Raw genomic sequence first — 22,370 nt, forward strand, 5'->3', positions numbered from 1 at the left:
TATCAATTTTGTGAAATTGAAAGTACTCAAGTGGCTGTTTGCTCCTTTTACTGCAGGCTCTATTGTTTCACGGAAGCGTTCTCAATAAACTGGCAAATGAAAGGCAACAATGTTTCACTGTCGCCAAAAAAAGAAAAGAGACCTAAGTTTTCAATGTTAATTCCATGATCATGCCATTAGCCCCATTCATTAAAAAAATGTGCTTTTTGTACAGTTAGACCATAACAGAACCCCTTAACAATTTAGCTAGAGGAGAATTCTTAACTCGAATAATGATTTACAGTACATCCAAATCAGCCGAAAAAAGAAGGGACAATAAGCAGTCCAATAGAAAGTGAATCATGTACACAGGATATGTTATGCTCTATTCCATATCATTTTCTATTACAAAACAGTATGTGATTTCCAAGTGTCCCCAGATTTGCAAGCAACCATATTATTTTGCTATATCTTGAATTGCCCTAATCAAAATACCGCATTATTGATTTAATATTTTTTTCAGTCGAATTATTCTTTCAAAACAAATAATTGGTGTATTTACTAAGATCGGCAGCAGCAATTTGATGCCAATAATCAAACATCCTTTTTTAAAATCCCACTAACATATAAAGAGCTAGCAACCATTATATTACAATACAATTCAGAAAGATGACTTTTTTGCGTTTAGTACAACTGAGTACTTAACTTTCAAGCCAACCAAAACAGCATTCTTTGTAGCCTCTTAAAAGAACCAAAATAGTACAATAAAAGCCCACCCAAGTAGATAAATCCTATTTTGCAACAAAGAAACATTACTAATTTTACCGAAACGTCCTAAACAGTAAGAATGTCAGTTTACCTTATTTACCCATCTGCTCTTCAGTATCTGGAAAGTGGACCTTGGTGCAAATTAAAAACAAAAGTTACAAATTAAGACAAAAGTTTTGAAAAGAAAATCCACAATGACAGGAAAACCAAATCAGAGGAATCTGAAATATGAAATGGCTCAAATTTAGTAATAACCATTAATTATATTTTCTCATCTAGCAGTGGCCATGAAAATTCTGAAATAAATAAGTAGTATCTGATTTTAGAATTTATCTATATATATAGTAGATAAAGTCAGCTGCTAAACCAGTGCTCTCAAACATAAGCTAAAACAAACTAGATAACCTTTCCCACCCCCCCAGGAATAAAACTAATAAACTCCATAGGTATAGGGCTGGCTAAGAATAAAGATGCTAGTTTAATAATGTTTCTAATCTATATAATTGCACAGACTCACAAACTTTGCTATGCCAAACCAAAGCGTCACTGCACCTTTGCACAAGCAAATTGAGCGAGCAAAACCAGTTTGGATAGTCTTCATACTTCCTACCCATCCTATTTTAAAAACATCAGTAAACCCAATTCAGAGTTGAAAACCTTTACGAAGTATTGACTGGATTATGAAAAGGTTATATTTTCATCAATATAAACTGGTTTATATAGGAAGACCAGATTGTTTCATATTTTGCCTCTTTTTTACATTTCTATAATTTTTAATTACTGGTAATCCTCTATAATAACACAATTGGGACCAGGAATTTCGTTGCTAAGTGAGTCATATCCAATTTTATGACCCTCTTTTGGCACAGCGTTAAAGTGAATATTACAGTTGGTAAGCACAAATGCATTTTTCACCGAATTGCTTTCCTTGTCAAAGGCCAGCTGGGAAGGTCTCAAATGGTGATCATATGACTTAGTGGGCTATACCTGCGCATGCGATCGAGGGGATTAAGAAGAGGAGTTAATATGGATAGTGTTCTATGCGCAATTACTCAGGTGGGAATGGTAAAAATTGCAGTTAAAATCTTTGGAAAAAGGGATTTAGCACATAAAAATACGATATATTCATGGTTTCAGTATAGACAAATAGCTGATAGATGGAAAGATAGATCGTAATGTGGTTCTGCTCAGAGAAGATGAAAATTTCTTTCTAAAAAAGTAAAAGATCAAAGGCCGAACTCATATTAAGAGAATTATGCGGGTGCTCGTAGAATGGACTCAGAACCAGAACTAATTAAAGAAGTATGATTAATGGGCACGAAATTTTGGTGAACCAGTCTTCTACTAGATACCTGGAAACCATCTGGGTGAGGAATGTTACAATTTACACAAGCCAGACTTAAGGAGAATTTTTACAAAATGTTTATAGATGGCACCTTGGATCCACAAAAATGTCTCGTATGTATCCTGACTTACAGCCTAAATGTTGGAGATTGTGGTGTTTGGATGCTACTTATTATAATATTTGGTGGTCGTGTAAAAATATAAAAGTCTTTTGTGATTAAGATCTGGGAATATTCAAAGAATTTTAGAAAGAGGGTAAAAGTTTACCCACAATTGTTTTTGTAGTATTGTTACTGATTATGCTAAGGAAGTTATATTATGTTAATTGATTATGGCAGCTAGGATGGCTAGTAGGGCAATATTGGAAGAAGGAACTTTGCCTACCTTGCAGAGTGCTAGAGTGGTTTTAAAAGTTCTTATTGGCGGAAAATGGCAAAGACTTCGCTCTTAAAAGGAGCATCGCAAGAGAAATTCTTGCGGTCTGGGAAAAAGGATAAATGTATACAATATAAATTGGATATAAAAAATATCATTCAGCTTTAATTAACTTGATATAAACTTTAATTTTATAGATTGTACTTGTTTTTTTTTTATAATCTCTTTTCTTTCTCTTTCTTTTTTTTATTATCTCTTTTTTTTCAAGTACTTTTTTCTTTTTAATACTTCTGCTTTTTTCTTACATATATTTTATTGTTAATTACTCTATAAGTTGTGTATGTAAGGTATTTTAGATATATTATGATTTTACTTTTCAATTTTTTAAGATCTTAAAATTTAATTAAGCCAGATTCAGCTTTTCCTGGGAAGGTCAGGGGATGAGGAGGAGGTTGGGGTGGTGGGTTAGGGTTGTTTTTTTTTGTCTTTTTTGCTTTTGTAAAAAAATATTAAAAACTTTTCAATAAAAAAAAAATGGTGATCATATGACTTCAAGATGATGCAACCAACGTAAATTATATGCAGTTGTAAAGCCATGAATTTTGAACATGTGACCAGGCGATGCTGCAACAGTTGAAACTGGGAAGAACAGTTACAATCATTTTTTCAGCGCGGTGTAACTTCAAATGGTCACTAAATGATGGTTAAATTGAGGACTAGTTGACCTTCCAAAAAAATTCAACCATATGAAGTTTGACTAGTGATCTTCTAAGTATTACTCTTCAAACAATATAAAGCATATAACGTCGGTGCGCGGAACTATGGCACGCATGCCACAGGGGGATGGACACGCAGAGCTCTTCTGTTGGGCATCATGCGGCGCCAGTTACTAGGGCTTTCAGCTGGGTCTTATAAAACCTTTCGCTTTAGTCTTGCCACCATGTGAAAAAAAAAAAAAAAAAAAAAGGTTCAATCAATCAATTTCAACTTCTCACAGGAAAAAAAATCTCACAAAGTTGGAATTGATTGATTGAACTTTTTAGTCCCACCCAGTCTGCCAATACAACTGCAGCCATGCCCACCCAATTGGACATACTCACCCAATGAGCTATGCCCACCCAGCACGCGACGATACATAAGTGGGTTTTGGGTTGCAGTTTGAGCACTCGGTCTCTAAAAGGTTCGCTATCACTGGCATATAATATGCTAATCACAATGTTTCGATAGTCTTGTTACAAAAAATTACAATTTGCTAACCATAAATAAAGGCATCTGGATGAGTGAGAAAGTCTTTGTTTATAAATCTCAGACAGAATAGGAATTAGCAACCCACTTCTATATTGTTGCCAAGAAAACAGTATGCGTACATCTATATAGTTATCAGAATTAAGACAGAACTGATGGGGACTTTTCTTTGCAGGATGTTATGAATGGAATCATTATGTAAATATATTAAGGTTTGATTAAAAATGCTTGGCTAAAATTATTCCAAACCTTAGTTAAAGAACTGTAAACATACGTAATCCTTGACTTACAACCACAACTGAGCCCAACATTTCTGTTGCTAAGTGAGACAGTTTGCCCCAATTTACAACCTTTCTCCCCACAAGTGTTAAGTGAATCATTACAATTGTTAGAAACACAGCTGTTAAGTGAATCTAGCTTCCCCATTGATTTTGCTTTGAAGCTTTGAAGATTGATCACATGACCCAAGGACACTGAAACCTTCATAAATATGAACCAGTTGCCAAGCATCCAAAATTTGATCATGTGACTATGGGGATGCTGCAATGCTCGTAAGTGTGAAAAACGGTCATAAGTCATTTTTTTCAGTGCCGTTGTAATTTTGAACGGTCACTAAACGAATGTGTGTAAGTCGAGAACTATCTGTAATTGGGCAGGCATTGCTCAACCCTTTCTTCCTGATACATATTCCCATCACAATAGCTGAACCATTTACCCTTAGGTAAAAACTACTGTACACCAAAAACGCCCTTAAGCTATATCTAAACCAGCCTTTAAAGCTGAACTAACCAGTTCAGATCCATAAACTTAAGCTAATAGTTTACCAGCATTCTGGAGATGAACTTTTATGAGTTAACTGACACTCAGTAATGGCATTTTTATTGGTGCTGCTGGTTCACTGCAGGGAGGAAAAAAACAATGACTGACTCACCGTTAAGAGATTTTTAAAACAGCTTGCATATAGATTGTTTTGTTTGTTTCAAGCTTGCAACACCCCGGCTAAAAGGGCTATTTTTAATGTGCTTAAGTACATGAGAACTATCAATAATATATATTGGATGCTTCTAAGTATTATTATACAATATTTTATTTAGACAGAATTCAATTACAAGGGTCAGTCAAATCTGATTCACCTGGCAGATATAAGCAATGTCTCCCTACAACTTACATTCAGATCTAATCACTCCAAATCGAGAAAATTAAAACTTCTTTTTTGAATTCAAATAAACTCATGTTTTGACATCTCATTGCCAAAAAGAATAAGATCTATACTGTATGATTATAAGCAGCTATGAAACAATTGAAAGGTATATGGAAAGCCTCAGGTGATAATAGACATGTTCTTTAATGTATAGTCATTTATTCTATCTTCACATAATAATTGTGACAAGTAATTGTAAAAACTGCAAATGTCAAACTGACTTTGCGTTTGCGGTTAGTATAGTAAAGACCAAACATGCATTTTCACTGTTTTAGGATTTAACACATTTAAGAAAGCCTCTACTCAGAAGCCAACAAAAACAGTTCCCTTAAATACCATAGTTGAAGTTACTTAAAAGTGTGTTTTTTTTAAAAAAAGGTTTGTTTTGAAGTGTTTTTTTAAAGAAAGTTTTCTAATAGCATCATTTCTATGCTTCATCTTCCTGGTTAATACATTTTCACCAACATTTTCACCAACACCAAATCGCCAGGACCAGACGGACTACACCCCAGAGTTCTCAAGGTACTGGCAGATGTGATATCGGAGCCACTGAACTATATTTTTCAAAGATCCTGGAACACAGGGGAACTACCAGAGGACTGGAAAAGAGCTGATGTAGTTCCCATCCTCAAAAAAGGAAAAAAAATGGATCCAGGAAATTACAGACCTATCAGCCTGACCTCAATACCTGGGAAGATCCTGGAAAAGATAATCAAACAACGAATCAACGAACACCTAGAGGCAAACAAAGTCATTACTAAAAGCCAACATGGGTTTGTCAAAAATAGATCATGCCAGACAAATCTTATTGCATTCTTTGACCAAGTGACAAAATTAGTGGATCAGAGGAATGCTGTGGACATAATTTACTTGGACTTCAGTAAGGCATTTGATAAAGTAGATCACAACCTACTACTTGACAAGATAGAAAAATGTGGGTTAGACAGAACCACCACCAGATGGATCCGTAGCTGGCTGACCGGCCGTACTCAGCGAGTGGTCCTCAATGGAACTGCATCTATATGGAGGGAAGTGTGTAGTGGGGTGCCACAGGGCTCTGTTCTGGGCCCAGTACTCTTCAACATCTTCATCAACGATTTGGATGAAGGGATAGATGGGGAACTCATCAAATTTGCAGACGACACCAAGCTGGCAGGAATAGCCAACACTCCAGAAGACAGGCTTCAGATACAGAAGGATCTGGACAGACTTGAACACTGGGCACTAACTAACAAAATGAAATTCAATGGTGAAAAAAGCAAGGTTCTACATTTAGGCAAGAAAAACCAAATGCACAAGTACAGCATAGGTGGCACCATGCTCAATAGTAGTAACTGTGAGAGGGACCTCGGAGTCCTAGTAGACAATCACTTAAATATGAGCCAGCAGTGTGCTGCAGCTGCCAAAAAGGCCAACACAGTGCTAGGCTGCATTAACAGAGGGATAGAATCAAGATCACGTGAAGTATTAATACCACTCTTCAATGCCTTGGTAAGGCCACACTTGGAATACTGCATCCAGTTTTGGTCACCACGATGTAAAAAAGATGTTGAGACTCTAGAAAGAGTACAGAGAAGAGCAACAAAGATGATTAGGGGACTGGAGGCTAAAACATATAAGGAACGGTTGCGAGAATTGGGTATGTCTAGTTTAACGAAGAGAAGGACAAGGGGGGACATGATAGCAGTATTCCAATATTAGTAGGGGCTAACATATTCAAAGGTTTTACAACTGAGTTGTACAGATATGCAGATCTCCATGGCTTATTTATTCATTTGCTTCCCTCTGGCTGCCTATCTCATATGATGATTCCATAAAAAAACTTAATTATAAACAAGAAGCATCTTACCTCTCCAATCTCTACCCCATGCTACCCCATACTAGATCTTTCTTCTAGCTCACTCAACCCCCATCCTAGCCCAATGCTTGAGCAAAGAGCCAGGTCTTCACAACCCCCTGGAAGTCTGCATCCAGTTTTGGTCACCACGATATAAAAAAGATGTTGAGACTCTAGAAAGAGTGCAGAGAAGAGCAACAAAGATGATTAGGGGACTGGAGGCTAAAGCATATAAGGAACAGTTGCTGGAATTGGGTATGTCTAGTTTAATGAAGAGAAGGACGAGGGGGGACATGTTAGCAGTGTTCCAATATCTCAGGGGCTGCCACAAAGAGGGAGTCAAGCTATTCTCCAAGGCACCTGAAGGTAGGACAAGAAGCAACGGATGGAAACTAATCAAGGAGAGAAGCAACCTAGAACTAAGCAGAAATTTCCTGGCAGTGAGAACAATTAATCAACGGAACAACCTGTCTCCAGAAGCGGTGAATGCTCCAACACTGGAAGTTTTAAAGAAGAGATTGGACAGCCATTTGTCTGAAATGGTATAGGGTTACCTGCCTGAGCAGGGGGTTGGACTAGATGACCTCCAAGATCCCTTCCAATTACGTCTTTTTCTTTTTATTGTTGTTGTTGTTGTTATGTCTAAAACAGGGCTTTTCAACCTTTTCACTGACTGTACCACTTTTAGGCTATGGCAATATTCGAGTACCACCTAGCAAGGTGTCAAAAACTTGATGACCAAAAAAAAAAACCCCAAAAACCCTGTTCGAAGTCGCAATTGCACTGAAATGACTTATGACCATTTTTCACACTTATGACCACTGCAGTATGCCTAGGGTCATGTGATTTATATTTGTATGCTTGGCAACTGATTCACATTTATGATGATTACAGTGTTCCAGGGTCATATGATCCCTTTTTGCAACCTTTTGACAAGCAAAATCAATGGCAGGGCTGCTAGTGGCCAAGTGCTAAGGGGGAACTTTCTTTCTTCCCTCCCTCCCTCCCTCCCTCCTTCCCTCTTTCCCTGGCTCCCTCTTTCTCATGCCCACCTCCTTCTGAAGGAGGAATTTGAAGCCCCCCCCAATATTTTCCCTCTTCCATATATTCATCAAACAAGGAAAAGCCTCCAGAGACAGAAAAGTGAAGCTGCTGAGGGAACTAGCTTAAAAAGGCACATTCCCCTTTAAGAATTAGCTACTGGCTAGAAAGGAAAGTTAAGGAGCGCAGCAGGCACTTAAGGAAGAAAAAAAATGGCAGCCTCCCCAAATGGCTCCATTCATAAGTAAAAGAATGCTACAGGCAAAATCCATCCAGGAGAAAAATACTTCAAAATCCCTTGCAGCAAAACTTACAGCTAATAATAGCAGAACAACAGAAGCTAACAGGAGCCATCAACATCAGCCATCAGCCAAATAGAAATTGCCAAACACTCCTTAAGAACACAAAGCCCTCATTGCATAAATCGCAGAACTTCAAAGTCACAAAAGCACATAAGAATCCTTCCATTCTCCATCTCCCTCCATGTCTTATCTCCAGCTGATGCTACCTTTCTTCATTCCTCCAGGAGGACAACCCCTCCCCTGCTGTATTTCTTGTCTATTTGTTGCTGCCAGCACAGGTGGTTGCCACAAAAGCTGTAGATTGGCTCATGGCCGGCCTGCTTGGACTCATGGCCGGCCTGCTTGGACTCCTTGATCTCCTCTCCTCTCCCCCCCACCCTCCTCCTTCCTCCCGAGGCTGCTTCTTTTTTTCCCCCTCTCCCACCCAAACTGCTTCCTTTTATAGCCTCTCCTGTCTCTACCCCCTCCTCCTTTCTCATGGGGGAGAGTGAGCCAGAAGTGAGCCTGGAGTGAGGCTCAGCCTCAGCCACTCTGCAGCTCCGGAGGACTCTCATAGTAAGTCCTTGCCTGTGCTGGCTCTTTCCCTCCCCCACTACACTTGGCTAGCAGGGCTGCGTACCATCTGCCACTCATTAATATACCACAAGTGGTACGCGTACTACCGGTTGAAAAGCCCTGGTCTAAAAGGATAAGCGATAAGAGGTAGGAGGCTGTTCCAAAGGGTTGGGGCAGCCACTGCTAAGGTGTACCTCCAAGGTCCCATCCAGTGGTAATATTTAAGGGAGGAGACCTAAAGCATGACCACCCTAAAACAGGTAGGTGCCTTCAGGGAGAAGTAGTCCTGCAAGTAACTTCGCCTCCCCCCCCTCCCAGAAAAGGCTAGTATTTTAAACATCTATTTTTATCAATACATTCTTGCAATTATGTTTGATCAATTTTTTCTTGAATTGCATACTAAGATATTTAGTTAGCTTCCTTGAGCTTTCTTTTAAAAAGAATCACAGCACAAAATTTAAACTAAAAATTAAATTTGTGTTCTTTATTGTGCAATTTTTTCTCCAAATAAACTACAGATTCTCAATTTGTAATACATGTCCAATACAAGCTAAAATGATTAACAGGTTGCTCTGGAGGACACCGTAATGGAATTAAATAATGCTTCCTTTATATGATTATGAGTTAAGGGGGAATTAGGAAAAAAAACCCTTATTATGTTCACTAGAAAAAGAAGTAAATATATTGCATCCTTATAAAAATTATCACCATTATAACCCTTTTCGTTGCCTGAACTTGCTAAAAAGTATATTCCACTGTATTGCAAATGAGCCATCACCTTGACCAGTATGTACTTAAACCATTTTTAGAAGCCAAACAAATGCAAAGACATATAGTTTAGAGAGAAATTCAGTACCTATTTTATTTCCAAGCATATGAACAGTTTAGCTTTCAAAAAGCCTTAGTCATTAAGTAATAATTACCGTAATTTTGAATCCTAGCCTGAATGTTAAAGAGATTAAGGAAGAGTATTAATATAACAAAACATTTCAGCAACTAAAACAAGTATTTAAATAAATGGAAAAAGCAACCGATATTTTCTGAAAGCAAGTATGAAGACCAAAATTAAATAAAAATGTTATCAATTCATACACCAATGCCTCTTTTGCAGATGTAAGATCTTATTTTTTAGATCAGATTTGAGAAAGCCTGCTTATTTCATACAGTATAACATTGCAGCATGTCTATGCAAACAAGAGTCTGGATATATCAAGCAGCTGAAACATAGTTTTAATTATCTGAAATGTAGCCTACTACAGATATATTTTCTAGTGTAATGAAAAGGCAAACATTTCTCGTTATCCAAGCATAAAACGCTGGTTAATCTTTCATTTACTCACAAATGGGACTACAGGGTGACCATTTTTTTTTGAAGACAACTTAATTCATGCCCTTTGTACAACATAAAAGGAAAATAAATGTAAGCAAGGAAAATGGCAATGTTGTTTAGAATGAGTTCTAGCAGCAAAGATTGCTTAAAGTGAATGCCACACATTAGCAAGATTTTTATGAACTATTTCTGCGGAGACTAAATTTTTAAAAACCATTGCTAATGTCACTCATCATTATTTATGACCATAGATTTTTGATTAGTGCCACCCTGAAATGAGATTGCGACATTCATTTTAAATGTACAAAGCTTCCTAATGTCAAATCACTTTTTGCCTTCACATGATTGCTAGTAGATTCTAAAAATATAGAGCAGATTCCAAGAATATAATATCCCACCCATCAAGCAGTCTTTTGTAGCCCACCATTTTTTAAAAAATAGTAACTTTACAGCTGCCCGAAAGACATGCTTACTAAGCACATCCAAGCTTCATCCAGCTCCTGTATTTGCACTGCTCTAACAGCACAGAACAGCTGATTGGCATTCCAAGTATTTCTTTTCAGCTCACAAGTTCTTTTAATTTATCTATGTGGCCCTTTCTCCTTGATGAGTTGTGCAAGCCTGATATACAGGTAGTCCTTGATTTATGACTGGTCACTTGAAGACTGTTTAAAGTTATGAAGGACCCCCAAAAGGTACACATGACCCATTTCGAAGTTCTGATGGCACACATTTAGACCATTTTTTAAAAAATGCCCCGTATCAAACAATGAATTTGCTTAATGACTGACACAAAAATGGTCAGAAAACCAGGCTAGTTCTATAGATGACCTGCTTTATGACCACAACTAAAATGGGCAGGCTCCATTATGATCTTAAGTCAAAGACTACCTGTAGACCATGATCTTTTCAATCCAATTTTATTTTATCTAGAAATGGCAAGGATTAAAGTGGAGGTTTGAACACTCCAAAATAAGTCCTGTTATTGATCTGGGGGGAGGGATGTAATGGCTCAGCGGTTAAAGACGTTAAAGACATCTTTGATACCCGAACACCGCACAACGGGGTGACCTCCCATTACTTGTCCCAGCTCCTGCTCGCTTAGTAGTTCAAAAGCATGAAAATGTAAGTAGATTAATAGGTTTCACTCTGATGGGAAGGTAACAGTACAGGCATGTTGGTCACATGACCATGGAAACTCCTCGGAAACACTGGTTCCCTCAGCTAAGAAATGTCAGACATGACTGGAAGGAAAACCTTTACATTTTTACTATTGATCAGGGCCACTTCTAATTTTACGTAGTTAAAGTGTAACTATGAAATGCACATCATAAAAAAGTCAAGAGAAATACAAAGAAATTAAAAATTTGCTAAGTTGACTAGCATTCTGCCATCAATGTCTCCATTACTGTCACAGTACAATCACTCTTAAAAGTGAAGCAATCTTCAATATGGTTACTTACTCTTTCAAGATTCAATGTATGTTTGCATTCCATCCATCTCCTTGGTTTTTTTGCATAGTTTTAAATGTTTCATGTGCATACTTTTAAAATTTGAATTGTTTTTCTATTTACCATTTTATATTCTGTAAATCACCCAAAGTTGCCTTATTGGGGAGATGGACAATGTATGAAACAAGCACAAATAAATTTGCAACATATGAAACAAACAAATTTGGGACATGCCTCATGCAGACAGGCTGAAGTAATGTGGAATGTTCATCTGGAGAATGAAGACTGAGGAAGACCTCTCAGTGTTCAGTTATAACTTACTAGCCTGAAATTTGATAGTTTTCTGTCTAAGAGCTAACCATCATTTAGTTAGTAGGTGCTGATACCTGCTGTAAACCAGGGAACAGAGATAAATTATGTGCTATCGAATTACTGTAAACTCTTAAGAATGCATGGACAGAACTTCTTCACAATTATCTATTCCCAGCCTGGTCTTCAGATTTTCCTTTGCCACGATCATATTGCTGGTTGTCCTCTTTCCTTCCAATTTTTGCTGAATTATATAGACTACTCAGCACAATTAGCTCTTTGCATATCATTTCTACTTTCAGGGAGAACTCTGCACTGGTTGTTCTATGACCCATTTCCTTCCTTTCTTGGCTATCCATGGTGTTCTCGGAAGTCTTTTCCAACACCAAAGTTCAAAACTATCAATATACCGTTTTTAGATCCTTCGGTCCAATTATATTTCCCTCTTACTATTTCCAACTTTGACATTCCTTCTTTGTTTCTTATATCCTGTAAACATTATGATCTCCTGATATGTCCAATTTTGTATTAATTTGCTGAAGTCTAAGATTTCAATATGTAACTGAATCTTTTCATCTTTTATTGACCTTTCCCATGTTCATGTTCATTATATTTTATATTCATGCTGTAATTCTTTCTCTGCAGTTTCATGGCAACATCAGTAACTAGATATTCTAAAGTATTTAATCTAGCTATGCCATAATCCTCTATGTCTTCTGTGTAGTATGAAATGATGCCTTTGCCACTATCACTAAAGTGATAATCCATCTCCAATACAGATAGTCCTTGACTTACATCCACAAATGGGACTGGAATTTTGGTCACTAAACAATGTAGTCAGAGTCATGACATGATTGGAATAGATTTTCCAACCATTTTTACCCCGGTTAAGTGAATCATGTGGCTCTTAGGAGAACCATGTAGTCATTAAGTGAACCTTGCTTGCCCAGTTGAATTGGCATGTTGAAAGCTGGCTGGAAAGATCACATATCATGATTGCAAGCACTGTAACTGTTGTAAATGCAAGTCAGTTAACAAGCACCCAAATTGCAATCACTTGACGTGGCATGGTGCGAAGGTTGTAACTTTGAGGACAGGTCATATATAACTTTTTATGAGGCTGTCGTAACCATCATTAAATGAATGATTGTAAGTCAAGGATTACCTGTATCTTTCTGGATCACTGATGTTTAATATAGGCACTGCTTCTTTATATTACTTGTCCAATTTGGCTGAGAAGCTGAATTGAACCCGCTTTGGAGAATAACATCCTTGATGCACTCCCAGTTTTTTTCACTTACCCCTCCAGCAAACACCTTCTCTGTCATCCCTAGCCAAAATGAGGCAGCTTAGCAGCGCTTTTGGAAGTGGATAGAGGAAGAATAGTACAGACAGATAATTTGAAAAATACATTGCACCAGCCCTGCTGAAACATTACCCTCCCCGTTCTGCATTTCTCCTAATATATTCAAGTGTGGATATATACATTATTTAAACTTCAATATGACTGCTCATTTTTTCTTCTTTCCTTCACATCCTTTCTCTTTTTGGGGTTAATAAGCCAAGGACAGGATTCAACTCTTTTTTCCAATTAATCTAAATGCTACTAAAACTCTCAGTGTTGTCTGTCTGTAATCCTCAGTTAGCCAAAACAATGGATTCCAAAGCAACCATTGTTTAAATCAAGCTACTACAAATGTGCTAATTCAAAAAATGTGTCCCAAACCTAAGACCCATTAGTGAAATTTCAAGGACCTTCAGACAATGTCTAATCCCAAACTTGTGGCCAGTGTAGTACTGCTACAACTGGGTATGTGATCATAATTTCCAATGTTCCCTGTCAGTTTCCCATCAGCAAAGTCAATGGAAAGCTGATAGGAAATTGAAGGTCACCCCACTGTTTTTGTCCACCAATGGTCATTCTGTTTATCTCTTAAGGTAAGTAAATATTGACAAAGGAAGACCCAATGGTTAGAAGGTTGTCTTGTTATATACAAACTGCTCTGGTGGCTTTGCTGAATAAAAAGTATGATAATGGTGCTTTTTTATGTATAAATTATATAACCATTTAAGAAAAGTACATTGAATTTGACATAAAAATAGAACTAGGTGGTACATTCCAAGTTATTTTTAATTTGTTGTTTTCTAGCAATTTTGTCAAAGTACTGTTTTCTTCTGCCGTGCATAAAGCAGGAATACCATCATAGGCTGCAAACAGGTGACAATTATATAATTCAACATTCTCATTTAACAGTTCCTCAAGGTATTGTCTGACAATATCATACATCTTAAAATTTCATACTAACTGTATAAAGAGTGCACAAACTATATTTGCATATTTACACCTTTGAGTATTTGAGCTCTCCTGGCATTAGTTTCGAAGATAGTAGTTAAACCTGTTCTCATGTATGCTGTTAATTTTTTTTTAATTAACACACTAGGGGACTAGATTACATTTACTCAGTTTATCTTCAGATACTGGAATTCTTCTGCAGATAATGCTTCCAAGCCATGAATTACTTATTCTGTATGCATTGACTCTAAATGTAATACCTAACTTTTCTCTCTGTTAAAAGACATTTTTCCCTCTCAGTCCAGTTTCCTAATCTCTCCAGATTAGATTGCAACCTTATTCTATCACCCTAGAATGATGATGGTCAGATTCCTCCAATTGTAGCTCATCTGTGAATCTGATAAGCAGCTCATCAATCCCCATATCTGGATTATTAGTAAACATGTTGATTTGTGGCTCCAAGACATATTTCCTTGAGATGCCATTGGTTACCACTCTCCAACTTGAGGTAGAGCAATTAATCCTGATTCTACAGTGCAGTTAGTCAGTCAATCATGGATCCACTTTACTATAATATTATCCAAATTATATTTTAACAGCTTGTTGATAAAATATTTGAAATCTTAACTGAAATTAAATAGATTATATATATTGCATTGTCCTACTCTACTACTATAATTATCTTATCAAAGGAAATTATTTTTTTCTTATATGACCTGTTTTTGACAAAGCCATGATGACAAGCACTATTTTTACAAGTTTACAAATGATATGCTTATTATCTGCTCAACTGTTAATATCTTGCTAGATATTAATGTTAGGCTAGGCTGACTGGTTAATAATTACTGAATCCTCTTTTTTTGAAGAAGGGGACCACATTTACTCTTCACAAGTCCTCTGACTTGCAAACATTGGCAGGATTTCTTCCACCAGCAACTTCACTGTTTTAGGAGGCACAAGACCTGGGAATTTGAAGACATTCAAAATGGCTTCTTTACCACATCTTTACTGATGTGAACCCTCCCTCCGAATATTGATTTAAAATATGCTACTCAAATCACCATGGATTAGGAAAGACCCACGTACTCTCCCCTTGTACTAAATGTTCCTCTCCTCTCGTTCTTTTAATGGTATTTATTGTTAATTAATAATTCACTCAATTAAGTGAATAAATAAATAAATAAATATCTTTTGGATGCAGAACCAAAATAGCTGCTGACTTCCTTTGCCTTTTTGGTTTGGTCAAGATTTCTTTTCTTGAAAATCTTGGCTCTATGGATTGTATTAAGGATAAAAAATATATACCATATATTCCGGCGTATAGGGCGACCCGGCATATAAGACGACCCCCCCTAGTTCGACGCCAGGTCGCAAGACGATCGACGCCGAGTCGCATGCCTAGAAAGTCGTCTTATACGCCAGAAACTACCTTATTTCCAGCATATAAGACGACTCGGCGTATAAGACGACCCCCGAGTTCGGAGGCTGTTTCGACGCTCTCAAAAGTTATCTTATACGTCGGAATATACGGTAATCATGTATGTATGTATGTATGTATGTATGTATGTTCTGGAGTTGAAAAAAATGTTCAGTCATGAGAATGTAATTTTGAAGTGCTTAAATTGATTAGGTGATTTTTGCCTATAATAATATGATCTGATAAGGTATGATACTAATTGGATATCTTAAGTTTGAGTAACGAATTGAAAGGAACTAAGGTTTAACATTGAATTAAGTTAGTTATCACTGGAAGAAGAAATGAATGAGATTGGTGATAAGAAGAGGGCTGAGAGAGATTAAAAACTTTAATATACATGGTAGAGATATTTGAAGTGATAATTTGTTGATGTAAAACAATATTTGATTATGGTAATTTTAAATTGATAAAGCTTTAAAATAGGTGGAGTAGTAACAGAAATTTAAGCTAGAAATGGAATATATTAAATCTGTTATGTTATTTGTGAGAAATAGAGAGATGTTAGTGAATGTATTAAGTTGAGCTGTTTATGTATGTTTTTTACTTTGAATTGTTTGTTTACCCAAACACCATGGTTTGTCTAAAGTACTCTTTGTTAAAATTTAAAAAAAACCAATAAAATATATTAAAAAAAAGATTTCTTTCCTTGGACTGTAGATTTCTCCTCTCATTTGAACTGAGCTCTTTCTTCTGTCTTCCTCTTACTATTGACTTATTTGAAGAAATCTTCCTTATGAGCCTCAGACTATTTTCTGCCTTTGCCTTCCTAACCTCATTTCTGAGCTTTCTTGGATGTTTGCCTTACCTTCCATTTCATATAAGAATCTTCTTCAACCTCAGCTCCTTCATAAGCTGCCTATTTAACTACACCAGGGGTAGGCAACCTTGGCTCTTTTATGACTCGTGGACTTCAACTCCCAGAATTCCTGAGCCAGCATGGCTGGCTCAGGAATTCTGGGAGTTGAAGTCCACGAGTCATAAAAGAGCCAAGGTTGCCTATCCCTGAACTACACTGATGTTTTTAATGTCTCTTCATTTTCTTCCTCACTGATAGTTTGAGATTCAGTATCCTTAATTTCCTTTTTAAGAAAGTCCAGCCAGGTACAACACTTTAATGTTTTGAAGCCGTAACAGCTTCCTTACTATTTTTCTTAGGTCATTAAAATTATACTTTCTAAAGGCCCATTTGAGCAGTCTGCTCCTGGCGAGTGATGAATCTGAATGTCTACAGACATTCATCCAGCTCATGATCCTCCCAAAAGTGTTTTTCAAAAGGCAACTGGACTTTCTTCTTGGATGAGAAACTAAACTTTTTCAAGAAAAAAAAACCTGAGAAGGTTCAGTTACCTTTTGGATAGCACCTTTGGGACACAGAACTGAATGGGTTCCAGAGGGAATTGGGGGATTTCCCAGGGGCTTTGCCACATAATCATGGTCACATCCTGGAACCATAAGGCAACTGAGGCTTTGGGCAGGATCAAGCTGTGCAGCTTTTCATGACTCATTGCTCCCAATAATCCCTCTGGTTTTCAGAGAAGCTGCGGGTTCTCAAAAGGACTGAGAGACACTGCTTAGAACATCACTGGAGGAAAACGAGGGATGAAACTGATTGGACATGGCTTAGAGCAGACATGTGAAACACAAGGCCCGGGGGCCGGATGCGGCCCATGAAGTAGTTTCATGTGGCCTGCAAAGCCATCCTGGAAACAGTGAGGGAACGGCCCCTGCTGCCTTGGCCCTGGCCCAGGCTGGCCAGGAGCCAATTTACAATTTTGTGGTGGCCATCTATGCTGAAAGGCATTCAGTCTTAGCTCCACAAGACCATCTGGAAATGCTGTGTCGGCCCCACCCCCTGGGTGCATGCTAGGGAGGTATCACCCTTTGTGAGGAATGAAGAAATGCACCATCGCCTGGAAGTGGCCAGCAAGTGGTCCTCACCTACTTCACATATCCGGCTTGATGGACTCTGCCCTGGTCCCCCCCCCTTTCTGCCAGAGACCTTCAGACCTGTCCCACTCCTGCCCAGGCCCCCACAGGCACCCTTGACGCGAATGATGTAGAGCTGGCCATGCCCATGCAGTAGGCCACACCCACTCCATTCATGCCCACCCAGTAGGCCACACCCAACCACACCCAAGGGCAACCACAATGCTGATGCGGCCCTCAATGAAATCGAGTTTGACACTCCTGGCTTAGAGCTACTATTAAGGCCTACCTTGTGGCAATAAGAGCAGTGAAACACCATTATTTCTCCACTTTGATTGCTTACAGAAGGTCACCTGATGGCCCTGTTCAGGATCACTCAGTTTCTCTTCAGAACCATGTAGCTGTGGAACACCTTACAGAGTAGCTCAGATTTGTTCCCAGTTGGAACCCATGGGTAGTGCAGGTCCATGTGAGATGCCTGGAGAAAACTCCTACCCGGTTACTGGGAACAGTTTGGTCCTATTGGACCTGATGAAGGGAAGAGTCTTCAGTACTATCAGTGCAACCACCTGTCAATTATATCCTTGTTCTTCCTGGTTGGTGAAAGCCTCCAGGACAGTGACAATCAGGTGAGTTCAGGCAGTGATCAATTCTTCACTGCAGGAGGAGACATTTTCAGGATTTTTTTCCCCCTCCTTAAAAAAAATCTGTTTACCCCTTCTGTCTGGACAGGTTCTATATAGTCTCCCATCTTTCCCTTTTTAACCAGATTTCACGCCCAGTTATGGGACAGAAACAGCATTGGTCACACTTGCAGACAATCTCTAGTGGAAGTGAGATGAGAGTAGTGCATCCATCCTTACTCTCCTTGACCTTTCAGTAGCTTTGATACCATTGACCATAGTATCCTTTTGAGTCAACTGCAAGGTTTGGGGTTGGGCAACCGTCTTGCACTGTTTTGGCTCTCTTCTCCAACACCAGTACCAATCAATACTAATAGAGAGTGAGAGGTCCAGTCGACAAATGCCCCTTTGTTGTGTGCAGCAGGGCACAACACTCTCCTACTCCTTCTGAACACCTACATGAAGCCCCATGGGATGAAGTGCTGTCAGTATGCTGGTGATACTCAAGTTTACATTTCCATCCTAGGAGGAATCTGGGGGATCTCATGCACTTGCAACGCCTGCTCAATGAGCAGGTGGCAGCTGTGCCTAGGAGAGCCTTTGTACAACTTGTTGTGCCCTTTCCTGGATTGGAAATCCCTGTGCTGTTATTCAAACCCTGATCATTTCAGGCTGGGACTAATGCAATGTGCTCTACATGGGGTTAATCTTGAAGAGTATCCAGAAACTTCAGCTGGTGCAGAATGCAGCTGCACAGACAATTCTTCAGGTCCTACGGTGGCCCATATTACACCACTGTTCCACAAGCTGCCCTAGCTGCCAGTTTGCTTTTGGACCCAATTCAAGGTGTTGGCTATCACCTTTAAAGCCCTCCATGGCATGGATCCAGGTTATCTGAGAAGCCAGCTCATCCCAATGGGATTAGACTCTTCCACCTTCACCAGCAGAAGAGGCATGCTATGGACCCCGTCAGCCAAGGCATTTCAGCTGGTGGGGTCCAGAAGAAGAGCCTTGTCTTCTGTGGGCCCCACCCTCTGAAATATCATGTCCTCAGAGATGAGATCTGCACCCACCCTTTTGATCTTCCAAAAGGCCCTGAAAACATAGCTGTGCCAACTAGCCTAGGGCCCCAATGGGGATATGGCACTTTGGAAATGGTTAATGAAATACAGGTAGTCCTCGACTTATTCATTCAGTTCATTTAGTATCCATTAAAACTTACAATGACACTGAACAAAGTGATTTATGACTATTTTTCTACACTTACAACCACTGCAGCATCGTCATGGTCATGTGGTCAAAATTCGGATGCTTGCAACTAGTTTGTATTTATGATGGTTGCAGGTCATGTGATCACCTTAGGCAACCTTCTAACAAGCAAAATCAGTGGGAAAGCCAGATACACTTAACTGTGGCAAGAAAGGTTGTCAAATGGGATTAAATTCACTTAACAAATGTCTCATTTACCAAAAGAAATGTTGGGCTCAACTGTGGTCATAAATCGAGAACTACCTGTAAGTAACACCTTGCCTCCTTCCTATCTGCCCTTTGCTCCCTCCCTCGCCATCCTGTCTAGTTTTATTTTAAATGAATTTTAAATTTATGATCCTTATTGCTTTAATGTTTTAATTTTAATTGCCTGTAAGCCATCTAGATAGTCTCTGGAGTAAGGGTGGTATATAAGTCTAATAAATAAATAATAAATAAAATCTATGGTTTATGTTTGATTTTTCTTAGAAAGCTTTTTGTGAGGTATAGGTATAGAGACCAGACCTCAATTCAAGGAGAATATGTACCACTCATAAAATTCTAATATTGAAAAAGAAAAAAGACTAGCTTTGTTCTACTTCCAAATCAATCAACACAATGAAAGCAAAAAAATGACTCAGCTCTTAAAACAACCTCATCCAATCAGAGCTCTGGAACCAATTTTGAAGTGACACAAGGACCTCTTATGGAGGGGCTATGATCACTATTGTTCTCAACCAGAACTGCTAACCAAATATTTTTATTTCCCTCTCTTTATACACATGTAAAATATAAAACATGAATATCTATCCAAAGCCAGCCAGACACTCCTTCTTTACAGAGATAATCTGCTGCTGCTTATCACATTTTGAATCTATCTTCTTCATATCTTTTTTTGACAAGATGTGTTTCAAAGAGAAAGTAGCTGCTCTTAACATTAGAATTTTGTCTCATTGGGCTTCACTTAGAGACTTTCATTAGTTCACTATGACTGAACATTTTTTTTTTAAAAAAAAACATGCTGCCCCTAACTGTAAACCAGTGTTTCTCAACCTTGACAATTTTAAGGCATGTGGACTTCAACTCCCAGAATTCCACAGCCAGCAGATGGAATTCTGTGAGTTGAAGTCCGCATGCCTTAAAATTGTCAAGGTTGAGAAACACTGCTTAAACAATTCCCAACCCTTTAATGAGAGATAGCATGAACAAACCCATTTGTCATACTGAAGTTGTATTAATCTTTTATAATCTTTTAATATTAAAAAAAACAAAAGCAGTTCTTGAACTTTTTCTTACACAATAAAATTCCTAGTGACTGTTAGGGAAGACACACCCACTAATTACTCACATTTCATGCAGATACTAAAAGAAGGAAGAAAGGAAGAGTCCTCTCATCTGGAATAAAAACAGTTATTCAAAAACTTACGCTCTCGTGCTAATATGCAGATAAACAGCCAGGTAGCTGAGATCAAACAGATGCCATCCGAAGAATGTGGTGCATTTAAAAATAACTTCCATTTCCTTTCTCCACAACTTCAGAGTCAACATCTCTTTGGCATGGTTGGCTAACAGGGCAACGTTTACACATTATTCATGCATTTATTTATTCAATTTATGTAGCCCATCTCAGCCAACTGATTCTTGATGGCTTACAAATGTATACTATATAGGGTGTAAACAAATCTCAAGACCCCAAGACAAATTTCACATCCTATGAGACATATCAGGCAATAGTTCAAGGGCGCCTTGGTGCTCTTAAGGGACTCAAAAGAAATAACATTTTGTATTTGATCTGTAAACAATAAGATAACCAGAGGAAATATTATTTATCAGGAAGGAAATAGATACTGCCAAAAAAAAAGCATGAGTAACAGCACATGGTGGGACTCTCATTTCTAAATGCAATCAAATATATCATAGTGGGTCAGGTCCCTGCACTATTTCAATCATCTAAATGATTGTTTTAATAGACATAAGAGAAAAAGAATACATAAATCCATTTCCCCTTACACCTCATAAAATAATGAAACTCCAGACAGCACCTAGCTATTTCTCCAGAAAACTCCAAACCACCCAACCCAATCTGGTTTCTATCCACAGGGGTTTGAAACAGTTGGTGACAGCAAAGACTTTTTCAGAGAGACAGATTCATTTCCATAAAAGCAGGGCGGTGGATCAGCTTAACTCCAACCAGCTTTTCCTAATTGCAAACCCTCCAGACACTTGAACTTTGACTGCCATAATTTTCAACCCCCAGGAAATAAGTTCCAACACATGTAGGAATTCAACAGGTGGGGAAAGACTGCAACTTTCACCCTCTTTGCATGACTACCCAGCAACCCCACCAGCCTGTTGAAGCCAGCCGAAGGAAAAGCGTGGCTGTATCTGCACCGGGGCTGTTCTGCTGGGTCAGCCGAACCACGTTTTAGCCAATCAACCCAACTTTCTGGGTTTGAGGCTCAAACTGGGCTGGCTTTTCTATGGCCCGGCCCAACCGTTGCCGAAAGACTGACCCCAACCATCCCCGAAGTGGCTAGGGGGAGCAGACGCCGGGGTAGCCCTCCAGGATCGCTCAAACCCGGATCCACTTTCTCTCGGGGAAGCCGGTCACTCCCCACAGACAAGCCGCAGGGAACCGGAGAAAGCCAGCCGCTGGAGCAGCAGCCCCCCTTCACTCACCCAGGCGGGAAGGTCTCCCGTGGAGACGGTGAGTCGCACCGCCCGCTCCTCGTCTTGCAGGAAGGCGAGAGCCCGGCCCAGGCGGGAGTTCTTTCCGCCCCGGTGCCGCTGCACCCAGAAGAAGCATAACAAGGCGGCCAGAACCCAGCTGAAGCTCAACCCCAGATAGCCCAGCAGGTAGATGGGAAAGACCAGCGCGAAACTCCGCGCGAATTGCGACAACAGCCCCGGCAAATCGACGCTGAGCATCGACGGTGGAGACGGAGGCAGCTCCGAATCGCCCCCGGACCCTCCCGGGCTGGCCCCAGGGGCCGGGGGCGGCTGAGCCCCTGCGCCACTCATACTCTCCGCGCGGCTACGGCCTCTTCCCGTGGAGCGGCTGCCGCT

At 39.2% G+C, this 22,370-nt stretch overlaps 1 protein-coding gene across 1 annotated transcript; it reads right to left on the reverse strand.

The window, feature by feature from the left end:
* Positions 1 to 839: 839 nt before the first annotated feature.
* On the reverse strand, positions 840 to 22,351 carry LOC120310305 (extended synaptotagmin-2-like). Its single transcript, XM_039348587.1, has 2 exons — positions 21,984 to 22,351; positions 840 to 878 (listed from the first exon to the last, which is right to left on the reverse strand). The coding sequence occupies exons 1-2, from the start codon at positions 22,323 to 22,325 to the stop codon at positions 840 to 842; spliced, it is 381 nt and encodes a 126-aa protein (XP_039204521.1). The 5' UTR covers positions 22,326 to 22,351.
* Positions 22,352 to 22,370: the final 19 nt, after the last annotated feature.

This window comes from Crotalus tigris, unplaced genomic scaffold (genome assembly GCF_016545835.1).
Source record: "Crotalus tigris isolate CLP2741 ecotype Arizona unplaced genomic scaffold, ASM1654583v1 scf7180000018163.671504, whole genome shotgun sequence".
In the NCBI taxonomy this organism is placed as follows: Eukaryota; Metazoa; Chordata; class Lepidosauria; order Squamata; family Viperidae; genus Crotalus; species Crotalus tigris.

Excerpts from the sequence above, each read along its gene's own strand:
- LOC120310305 (XM_039348587.1), bottom strand. The coding sequence starts at position 22,325 with ATGAGTGGCGCAGGGGCTCAGCCGCCCCCGGCCCCTGGGGCCAGCCCG. Across the intron at positions 879-21,983 it reads CGGGAGACCTTCCCGCCTGG|GTCCACTTTCCAGATACTGA; the intron begins GTGAGTGAAGGG and ends ATTTGCACCAAG.